This window comes from Manis pentadactyla, chromosome 11 (assembly GCF_030020395.1).
Source record: "Manis pentadactyla isolate mManPen7 chromosome 11, mManPen7.hap1, whole genome shotgun sequence".
NCBI lineage: Eukaryota > Metazoa > Chordata > Mammalia > Pholidota > Manidae > Manis > Manis pentadactyla.
In genome coordinates, this window is record NC_080029.1 from 75,442,787 (window position 1) to 75,454,100 (window position 11,314).

The following is an 11,314-nucleotide window of genomic DNA, read 5'->3' on the forward strand; positions in this document are numbered from 1 at the left end:
GCGGAGGCGTGGTGGGCAGCCGAGACCTCCAGGAGTGAGCGCACCAGACCGCCGGGTGGGGGCGTCCGCCGCGACGTCGGAAGGTAGAAGGCGCCGGGGAGAGGGCCGGGAGGGGGCGTGCAGTTTGGCCCTAGGGTCCGGAGCTGAAACTCAACACCCGCCTTTGGAGAGAGCGTCCTCTTTTCTCCTCCTCCCCTTCCCTTCTCCTCCCTTTTCCCCTCCCTCCTTTCTCTTAATCCCCAGGACTGAGCCCGGCGCCGGAGCGGAGAAGGCCCGAGGGGAGGAGAAAGGAACTTTCGTGAGAGGGAACCGGGAGCCGGGAAGGGGAGGGAAGGGAAGCCGCGAGCGGGGTGAGCCCCAAAGCCACGCGCGACCCCCGGAGCCTTCTTAGCCTCTCAGTGCACCACCACCTCCAGGCGGCGAGTCCACAGGACCCAGGCCCCAGCTCCTCCGCGTCCTCTTTGCTCCTTTTGCTTTGTGGCCTTTCTCTCCGTTCCCAGAGACACCTGGGAGCTGCCCCGAGCTCTGCTAAGGGTGCGTGTGAGCGGGGCGGCGAGGTCGGAGACCAGCGGGCCAGGGAGGGAGCGGGAGCTAGTAACCCTGCGCGCTGGGGCCGAGTGGAGGGGGCGGGTGGGCCGCTCCGCGGCGTCAGCAAGGCCGTCCCGCCCCTTCGAACCGGGCCCGCGTGCGCGTTGTGAGACACCGTCGCGGTAACCCCTGCCTCCTGGGCGTGCTGCGAGCCAGTATGCCTGACTGTGAGTCCGCTTCACCGTCGGGGGTGCTAGTTTCTGGGCAGAAAGCAGCCACTTGGGCAACTCGGCCCAACGGCCACGCTCTCGGTGGCCTTTGGCGCCTGGCCTCCATTTGCCAACTTGGGCGAGTTTGACGAGAGTCGAACGTCTCAGTTCTCGCTCTCACGCACCACCCTCCCTCGCAGCAGGGCAGCCGCAGTGCCTCAGGCCGCCCCGACCACAGCCCTGGGAGCACCGCTGTCCCGCGCGGCCCCCGGGTGGGGCGGGTTGGCGCCTAAACTCGCCCATCCAGCTCAACCGCCCCGGCGGCTTCTCCCAGCCCTCGGGGCTGTCCTGAGAGGCCTGGAGTGGCGTCGAGTACAACTCCAGCTCCCACCTCCTCTCCTGCCCCGGCCCTGGAAGGGAGCTTTCGGCCCATGCGGAGCCGGTGTACCTTCGCGGCCTAGGGCAGGCAGCTCCCGGGCCTGGCCAAGCCGGCGGCCCCCGGGACTGCACAGAGCGCACGCCCTTGGATGAAGTCCCGCAGCGAAGCCTCGGCCCGCCTTGCCCCTCCTCCTGCCCCGCCAAGCTGCCTCCCATTTGGGGAATTTTGTGGGTTTTCTTTCTCCTCCTCCAACCTACGCGGAGACCACGACTCAGGCCCCGCAGCTGGGGCCGCCCCCATGGTGCCGGGCAGCCGCTGCTGAGGTCCACAAAGCCGAGCCTGGCCTGGATTGGGCAGCGCGGGAGGCCAAGGCCATGGCCTTAGCCACGTCGGTGAGTCCACCCGGGAGAGGAGGCTACCGGGTTAGAGACCTCCACAATCCTCCCTGCACTCCTGTCACTTTTATCTCTGCCCTCTCTTTGTTTCTCTCCTTGGTCCCTTTCTTCTCCAGGAGGCTGTCCCCATCCTCTCACGTTTATTTCCTGGTCATCTCTAGCTCCTTCTGGGTCTGGGTTCACCCTTCTTCCTTCCCTCTCCCTAGTCTCCTATTTTTCTTTCTTGAGGTTGCCCCTAGTTGGAGGGGAGGGGGCAAGACTGTCTGCTCTTTTATGGGCGGGAACAAATGGACACAGGTGGTTAGCAGGGGCCAGTGATTGGGAGGTAAGCAAAATGTTGGGAGGGGGCTGAAAGTTCAGAGGTGGCTCCAGAAAAATGGGACAGGCCAACGGGCCCAAGGAGGCCCTTCTCTAGAGGAGAATGGAGGAAATGAGGGAAATAGGGCAAAAGAGGGAGAGCAGGCCTGAAAAGAAAATAGAGGGAGGAGGGGAGGCTATGTCAGCCAGCCGCTGGCCACTTCCTGGGGACTGGGGACAAAGGGAAGAGACAGCTGGCATGATGGGACAGTGGGAGGAGGCCTCCAGAAAGCGTGTGGCCCACTGCCACCCCTGTTAAGGCAGCCACTCCCTCATAAGTCAGCAGAGCCCCTGAGGAGAGGGTAGAGCAGGGGTGGCCCCACCCATCATCAATCAGTCTATCAGCAACTCTGGCCTGGGTTCTGCAATTGCCTAGAGGTTGGGCCCCATTGGACAGAATTCAAACCTCACACAAGGGAGGAGCTCTCCACAGCCCAACCTCTGCTTTCTGTCCTGTATTCCTTGTAATCTGAATCCAAGCAACTCTGTCCCCTTTCCACTCTTTCCTCTATAGGCCCTAGGATTCCCAGGCAACATGAGGCGGCCTCCCACATTCTGGCCCCCCTTTGAATGATTACTCTAGGAAGGAGGATTGTGAGGCTGCAAAAAGAAGCATGACTCCTACATCCTTCCATACCCCTCGAGGACGAGTTTGATTTTCACTCCTCAGACCAAACCCCTTCTAGGGCCTCAATCTGTATGGTGAGAAGACCCTAGCCCAGAGCAAGGAGAGGGGGAGGTCCTGACAATAGTGGGGGTACTCTGACATAAAGATGCTGGCTCAGGAGTCAGCTGGGCACCTTTGTAGACCTGGGAAGTAGATTTTTCTTTTTACCTAGAGGTGGGTGGGATAGTATTTTTGCTAATTAAACTCACAGGATCCTGATGACAGCTAATGTTTACTGAGCATTTACTGGCCCTGTGCTGGCCCTAAGCTTGTCCTGGTTTATCCTGGTTGTTTGGCACATTATCTCATCCATCCTCACAACAACCCCTGTGAGGGAAGTACTACTGTTATCTGAAAATGGGTATTCAGATCTGGGTTCCGCAAAGGAGGAAACTGAGACTCAGAAAGGTTAAACTACCTAAAGTCACCCAGCTAGAAAGGGACAAAGCCAGGACTCAAACCTAGGTCTTTCTTCCTCAGAACTGTGCTGTCATCCGCCTGGCTACATCCCAAATCATCAATTCACAGTCAGAAAGAAAAGCACTGAGCTAACCAGAAATTTGTCATCTGGCTAGCATGTTTTCTTTCTATGGAACAATATCCTATAGAAGCCAAAATATAATCAGAAAATAGTTTGATACGTTTGAAATCAGGCAAGAGAAGTTAGTTTCTCGTTAAAATCACCCTGCCATGAAAGGCAACCTCTCCTTCTGAGGGAAACACTGGCCAAGAGGAACATACACTCATGCTGGCTGAGCCGGGCATTCTTCTCCCCAGGGCCTGGTGGCCATATGCAGCCTGCCAGAGATCTTTAGCTTGAGATTTTTTTTAATGGATGAGTCAGCCCACATGGTTATCTGCTCAAAAATACCTAACTGCCTGCCTGTTCTCTGCCACCACTGTGTAACCACCACCTGGGATCCTGCCAGAGGGCACAGTTACTTACCAAACCTAATTGAAGTGGGGTATATTTCGATATTGTGAGTAGTTTAAACTTGATCCCACCAAAAGACTTCATGGAACCAGAGCCCTACGAAGAATGACTAGCAAAGGGAAATTGGATATAAGGAAGACTTCATAAGTGCTTGAGTCATGGACCCTCTCAACTTAACCACTGTTACTAATTTAAGGAGAAAAAAGTAGTTCCTTGTGTTTGTGATTGTGGAGAGGCATTAGAGGGGTGAAGGAGTGATTGAGTGCAGGATCTGGAGTCAAACAGCGTGGGGTTCAAATCACACTCCATCAACTGCACCAGCTGTATGTTGTTGGGCAAAGTATTAATCTCTCTCTTCCAGTTTCCTTTCCAAATGGGGATAATGATGGCACCTCCCTCATGAGGTGGTTGTGGGGATTAAATGAGATGAGATTATTAGTGCAAACATTTATAGCATCTGGATACATAATTTGCACTTGGTGTCTGACTTATTACCCGAGCCATGTGGCTCTCAAAAAAAAGCTCCTCTCAAGGAAAAATCTTAGATGTCCCCACTAGACAGGACTGGAAACAGGCCAATAAATGTTTGCTCTTGGTTGGCCTGCCAGCCCTGCCTCGACACATACACACACACATGAGCGTGTACATTTTTCTCCATGGTAACCTCAGCGTCTTGTAGTAGAACCTTATTTGCTCAGACTGAGAACAAAACAATTGCTTCATTCCTGTTTTCTTTCTCATCATGCCTAGGTACTGTCTAGGCTGAGTTTCTCCCACTCAGCATGTGGGGTCTGCAGCTGCTTAATCTTACCTTTTGCTGATGGGGGTTGCTGCTGGGGATCAGGGAAGCTCCTCTGGGAGACCTTAGCAGGACTTCCTCTGGTACATGAGTCTTTGGAGAAAACTCATTCAACATACATTTATTTAGGACTCATTCCAGGTCAGGCCCTATGGCTGGGGCTAGTAACATAGCAGGCCCTGTTCTCACAGGGCTTACACTATAAGGGAAGAAATCGATAATGAAAAAGTAAATAGAGAACTAATATAAAGTATTATGGTGGAAACAGTGAGTAAAGACAAACAGAATGGGGTGGGGAGAAGGCAAAGAAAAGACCTCTTTGACAAGGAGATATTTAAGCAGAACTAAAGAATCAGAAAGGGCCAGTCAGGGGAAGAGCATTCTGGGTAAAGGAACAGCAAGTACAAAGGCCCTGAGGTGGGAAAAGAGTTGTCTAGTTCAAGGAACAGAAAGAAGGGAGAGTGCCGAGGATGAAGCTAGAAACAAGGCAGGGCCCAGTCAGGAAGAGCTGAGTCAGGAGGTCAGGGTTTTAGCTTAAGGGAAATGGGGAACTCAGAAGTGTTTGGAGCTGGGGTGACATGATCTGATATGTGTGTGAAGCCCGCCCTCCCACCCCTACCTCACCCACCAGGCCCAGCTGGCCCGGGCACTCTACGACAACACGGCTGAGTCCCCCCAGGAGCTGTCCTTCCGCCGAGGGGACATTCTACGGATACTGCAGAGGGAGGGCGCTGGTGGGCTGGATGGCTGGTGCCTCTGCTCCCTGCATGGCCAGCAGGGCATTGTGCCCGCCAACAGAGTGAAGCTCCTTCCTCCTGGCCCAGCACCCAATCCCAGCCTCTCCCAGGTGCCCCCAGCCCAGCCTGGCTCATCATATCCAGTCCCAGAGTACAGCAGTGAGGATCAGGAGGTGAGAGCTGGAATCCTCCCAACTGAGCCTGGAGAGCCCTGAGACTGCAGCTCCTCACTGACTGTGCTGTAGGAAGCCTATGTGCTGACCCTTCCTGGGCTCTGTTTCCCCATTGGTACAGGGAGGGGGTTGGAAGGTGTCTCAGGTTCTCCAAGGCATATGTTATCCTATTCCCTGGCTTCCACCCCTGACCCGCCCACCTGTCTTGATCCCTCCAGGTGTACGTGGTGCCGCCCCGAGCTCGGCCGTGTCCTGCCTTAGGACCAACAGCTGGACCCTGCCCACCCTCCCCAGACGCCATCTACAAGGTTCCCAGAGGCAGTGGGACTCAGCTGCCTGCCCCTGGAGATGCCTTGGAGGTGAGGGCTAGAGGCAGTGTGTACACTGGGCAGGGACAGACCACTCAAGGGGAAACTAACTGCTCTTACTCCCTCTCCAGGTCTATGACGTGCCCTCCACTGCCCTCCGAGTTCCCTCCAGTGATCCTTATGACTCCCCTGCCTCCCTTTCCCGCCCTCTGGACCGGGTTACCTCACAGCCCGCTGGAGAGGAGGAAGCTCCCTATAACGTGCCTCTGGCCCCACGATCACCATCAGACCTGGAGCCAGATCTGGAGTGGGAAGAGGGCCGGGAAGCAGGGCCGCCCCTTTACGCTGCCCCCTCCAACCTGAAACGGGCGTCAGCCCTGCTCAATCTGTATGAAGCACCTGAGGAGCTGCTAGCAGATGAGGAAGGTGGGGGCACTGACGAGGGCATCTATGATGTGCCCCTGCTGGGGCCAGAAGCACCCCCTTCTCCAGACCCCCCAGGAGCTTTGGCCTGCAGTGACCTGGACACCTTGGCCTTGCTTCTGGCCAGAAGCCCCCCAGCCCCACACAGGCCCCGGTTGCCCTCAGCCGAGAGCCTATCCCGACGCCCTCTGCCTGCCCTACCTGTCCCCGAGGGCCCCAGCCTTTCCCCAGCTCCCTCTCCTGCTCCAGGCCGGAAAGGCAGCATCCAGGATCGGCCTCTGCCCCCACCCCCGCCCTGTCTGCCTGGCTACAGAGGCCCCAAGGTGGAGGGGGATACAGAGGGTGGGGAGGTGGAGGATGATCCAGCTGGACACCACAATGAGTATGAGGGCATTCCCGTGGCCGAGGAGTATGACTACGTCCACCTGAAGGTGAGTTTGCCTGGGTCGTCCCCATTGGAAATGCCCCTAGGAGAACCAAGGGGAGTGGGGGGAGGCCTGGGGCCCAAAGGCAGGCCCTCCCTCTCTTCCCGCCTTCCCCTCTCCACTGGCCCTACACCCTATGGCCTAAGGTCCCAGAACTTGGCCACACCACTTGTTGCAGTGTCACATTCCTCCCTCTAAACCCATCTTGGGGTCCCTGAGCCTTCTTACCTGCCACTAGAGCTTTCCCAGACCTAGATTCAAGGGCTGCAGCCTCTGATGGCAGGAGAGACCTTGGGAGGGGAGAGCAGAGGAGGGGCAGGAAGCCCATAGAGGCCACCACACCCTGCTCCCTGATACTCTGATCCCCTCCTGCAGGGCATGGACAGAGCTCAGGGATCTAGGCCACTGGATAAGGCCTTCCCAGGGAACCCTGAACAGCCGGAGAAAGGGCCGCAGGAGCAGCAGGTAACCCTGTTGTGGTGCTAGGGAAGGAGCCAGTGTGGGGAGGAACAGGAACTTGGAAGAAAGAGTATTCACAACTGAACCAGCAAGGGAAGAGATTGGGATGGGGTGAGAGCTCAGTGAGATGGGACAACTGGAGCAGAGAGATTAGAATTCCACAGGAAGGAGCTGGAACTTAGAAAAGGATATCAGGAATTCAGAAAGAGGGGAAAGAATGTGTTGGAGAGGTGTCAGAAAACCGAGCAGCTAGGGAAGCAGAAAGTTTCTGGGCTGTGGGTCAGAGCGGGGCCAGGCGACTTCTGAGGCTCCTTCAAACTGTAAATTCCTGGGTTCCTAAGAGACTTGGCACCTAATCCCAGCTCCACCACAAAAGCTAGGGGGTCGGAAGCCGCCAGTTAATCTCTCTGGGCCTCAGGAAAGTGAGGTGGTCTCCTTGACTGTCTAGAATGGTCCTAATCACAACAGCTGCCATTTATCAGGTTTTTGCCGAGTGCCAGACCCTGTGTAAATAAGCACATCTCATGCGTCAATACTGATCATAGCCATTGTTAGTACTCCTTGTGCTCGCAGTGTGCAGTGCTCTGCCCCAAGCCCTTTCTATGTACTGTATAACAGCCCTGCAGCCCTAGGAGGCAGCTACCAGAACTGCACTACCCAGTATGGTGGCCACTAGCCACATGCAGCTGTCAAGCACTCAAAATGTGGCTTAGTCTGAATTGAAATGTGCTGTAAATATAAAATGCACACCAGGTTTTGCAGACTTTGTATGAAAAATATCAAAATAATTTTTATATCAATACCATGTTGGAATTAGAAAAAAATATACCAGTTTCTTTTTACTACCTTAACATGGCTACTAGAAAATTTTAAATTGCACATGTGGTTCACATTATGTTTATATTGGGCAATAGAGTACTAGATTCCCCATCTTAGAGATGAGAAAACAAAAAAATTAAAAGACTTGTTTGAGGTTGTTTGAATTCAGATGTATCTGACATCTACTCTGGGTACTTTCCTGCCACTTGCCATGAGACAATTTTCTGATGGACGGAGGCAAGAGCTAAAGGAATCGTGCTCAAGAAAGGAAGGAGGAGCAAAGGGAGGGAAGGAGGAAGGAAAGGTGAGAACAAGTGGCACTAACAGGAGCGTTCCCACTCACCACTCCTCTTGCCCTCAGGAGGCCCTGTCCCCAGGGGAGCTGCCCGCTGTGTCTGCTGGAGATCTGCAGCTCCTGCACTTCTACGCAGGGCAGTGTCAGAGCCACTACTCAGCCCTGCAGGTAGCTGTGGCAGCCCTGCTGTCCAGCACCAAGGCCAACCAGCCCCCACACCTCTTTGTGCCCCACAGCAAGCGGGTAGTGGTGGCTGCTCACCGCCTGGTGTTTGTTGGGGACACCCTGGGCCGGCTGGCAGCCTCTGCCCCTCTTCGAGCACAGGTCGGGGCTGCCGGCACAGCACTGGGCCAGGCACTGCGGGCCACTGTGCTGGCGGTCAAGGGGGCTGCGCTGGGCTACCCATCCAGCCCTGCAGCCCAGGAGATGGTGCAGTGTGTGGCACAGCTGGCAGGGCAGGCCCTGCAGTTCACCACCCTGCTCACCAGCCTGGCCCCCTGAGGGTCCCTTGGCACTGCTCTGCCCCTCCCCTTACTGCCAGAGCCCCTTCCAGCCCCAGGGGTGGCTGGAGGGCTCTGTAGTAGGGAATAGGAGAGGTGGAGGTGTCCTCTCCTCCAGTCATCTGTGTCCCACAGAGGCATCTCCTCTCCCAACCCCACAGCTTTTTGTACAAGCCATTTTGTATAAATTATTTATATTTAATATTATTCCCTGCCTTGTCAGGGGCAGGTGCCAGGCCCTCTGGGGCAGGAAGGAACTGGACTCTCCTCCCTCAACCTGGGCTGGAGGTTCTTCGTTGCTGCACCACCAGCCACCTCTGGAAGCTTGGCCCCAGAGAATTAGGTGGCTGAAACAAGGGGCCACCCAGAGCCCCTTTCTTGTGCTTTTCTTGGCTCTAGAATATCAGCACCTTACTGGTGGCCAAGAGTGAGGACAGGATATTGGCCATCCAGAATGTGAAGGTCTGGAAGAGGCCAGAGGGCTCCTCTCTGCAGGAGGCAGGAGAGAGGTGGGCCTCAATAAACCCTGCTATCTGGTTCCGTGCCTCTGCTTTTTTTTGGAGGGGTGGGGGAACAGTGCCCCTCATCTAAACCTATGGAACACACATGGTGGGCAGGATGCCCTTAGGGTTTGGGGGGAAATTTTGCTGTTTCTTCAATGGCTATGCATTTGACAGGTTTCAGCTCCCATGATGGGCCAGGCACAGTTGGGAACGTATATTGGGGTGGGATGGATCGAAATGAGGCAGTTAAAATAAGTAAATTTAAAAAGTACAACCTGCCAAAGATTTGACAGTTGCTGGTAATGGAGTAAACTGGATGATATGAAGGACTAACCAGATGAGGGCGAGGCCATTGAAGTAGACCAGACCAGGGTGGTTGGGAGTAGTGGTATCTGAGCTGGGACCACTTGAGGATGAGAGAATCAAGAAGAGTGAGAACTAGCATATTGGAAAGGCTGATGCTGATTACTGACCAAGGATCTTTCCTCCCAAGACCTCATTGTCAAGTGATGTCATTAGGGAGGTGCACCTATGGAGAAGTTAGCCACATGAGAGCCTTTAAAGCTGCTGTCATCTGAAGTGGTCACCCCAACGGAAGGCCTCTCCTCACCTTTCTGCCATAGGACAGCTCTGCCCAGTAGAGTGCAGCTGGCCAGCCTGGGCACCCCAGGTTCACCCAAGGGGGTCTCATCCCTTAAACTCCCTTCCCAGGCTTCCTGCTGACCGTTCTGGACACACCGTCTTTTAGAGGAGCTGAGGGGCAGATGAAGGCCATGTGTTAGAAGTCTACAGTCCTCAGGGCCTAGGTGGGAGATCACTCCAGCTATTTACCACAAGGGAAGAAGTCCAAGCCACAGATCCATTTCTTCAGGTCTGCTTCTCCAAGATGATGCTCTGGCACAGTGACTGACTGGAAGCACCCCAGACTTCAGTCAGAGTCTTAGTCTCTTGGTGCCCACTATGCATATGCCTCCTCTATTTGGGGTTCCTTCATTATCCTTTCACTAAGAGAAAACTCATTTCCAGATTCTGGGGCCACCAAAATTCACCCCTACATGTTGAAGACTTAAAATGGACCATTCTCCATCATCCTCCAGGAAGAATTTCAAGAGGTCAACCTGTAGAGTCAGAGGTCTCAGTGCAAGTCCCAGATCTGCCATATACCTGTCTGTCTGTGGGTAAATCCTGCCAGTCCGTCTGAGTCCCAGTGTCATCTGTATTTTGAGGACGATCATAATGGTCATGTTGTGAGGCCCCAACAAGACAGTCATGTGAACAATCCAGCACCACATCAAGTTAAGGGATTTTAATTCCAGGACAGACACAAGGATACAGACAAAAATCCCCGAGAAATGTTGGCTGTGGCAGTACCAAAGTAAATCCTGAAGAAATGCTGAAATGGGGGAGGCTGTTAAATGGACTGGAGAGTTTCCCATGTTTGGAAAATTTCTGAACAGAGAATGGATTTCCAGTCTGAGGCTCACAGGATACTCCTTTCTATTCCTTACCTGAAATTAGAGAATAAAGTACCTGTTAGGCATCAACTCTAAAGAAGTGTGTCTCTAATATACATACACCTGGGGGTCTGGTTTAAAATGCATGTCATGATTCAAGAGCCTGCAGTTCTACATTTCTAACTAGCTCCCAGGTGATATGAGTGCTGCTGGTCTGTACATCACACTTTGAATAGCAATTCTAGGAGCTCAGGAAGGCTTCTCTGAGGCAAATATCCTTGAGCTGCCAGCTAAACGGGGAGGAGAACTTGACTGACGGGGAGGAGAAGCATAAGCATAAAGACCAGCTTGTGCAAGGGCATTGCAAAAACTGAAAGGCCTGTGAGATGAGTGCAGAGAGCATGAGACCAGGCATGCAGGACCATGTGTGAGGTGTCTAGAATATTAGCATTCACCTTGACAGGAGAAGCCACTGGAGACTGTTCAGCAGGAAAGGGACATGAACAGATCTGCATTTTGAAAAGATTCCATCTGCACTATAAATAACAGATGGGGAAAGGGAATGGAAATATAGTACATGCAGAACCTCAATGAGGATTTAGGAGGCTAAAGTAGTCTGTGCAACAGGGAGTTGACTAATGGTGGTAGAGCTGGAGAGAAGAGACTGAGAACTCAATAGGAGTAAAACGGACAGGATTTTGTAAAAGATTTAATTGTGCAGTAAGGAAGAGGCACTCTAAGGGCTATCACTTGAGCATCTGGCCATAATTGGATGAAGAGGATGCTATTCACTGAGGAAAGAAGCATTAGAAGAAAACCAGATACAGGGAGAAGAGCATGAGTTTAGTCTTATACATACGCACCTGTAAGATGTTAAACAAGAGGTGTCTTCATGGGTCTGGGGCTTAGAAGCCAGGTGGGAGCTGAAGATGAAAGTGTGGGAATCAAGT

General features: G+C 53.8%; 1 protein-coding gene across 7 annotated transcripts; it reads left to right on the top strand.

Moving 5' to 3' along the window:
• Positions 1-92: 92 nt before the first annotated feature.
• Positions 93-10,464, top strand: EFS (embryonal Fyn-associated substrate). Of its 7 annotated transcripts, XR_008992537.1 has the most exons (8): positions 93-1,508; positions 4,900-5,178; positions 5,397-5,537; positions 5,618-6,340; positions 6,710-6,799; positions 7,974-8,075; positions 8,631-8,916; positions 9,622-10,464. XR_008992537.1 is itself a non-coding variant. In XM_057488570.1 (7 exons), exons 1-7 carry the CDS (start codon positions 1,491-1,493, stop codon positions 9,631-9,633), a joined length of 1,365 nt encoding a protein of 454 aa, XP_057344553.1. In that variant the 5' UTR covers positions 93-1,490; the 3' UTR covers positions 9,634-10,464. The 7 variants fall into 7 exon arrangements, 5 of the variants coding, with proteins under 5 accessions (XP_057344553.1, XP_057344551.1, XP_057344552.1 ...); XR_008992536.1 differs by lacking the exon at positions 9,622-10,464 and adding an exon at positions 9,404-9,615 and having other exon boundaries at positions 7,974-8,916; XM_057488570.1 differs by lacking the exon at positions 8,631-8,916.
• Positions 10,465-11,314: the final 850 nt, after the last annotated feature.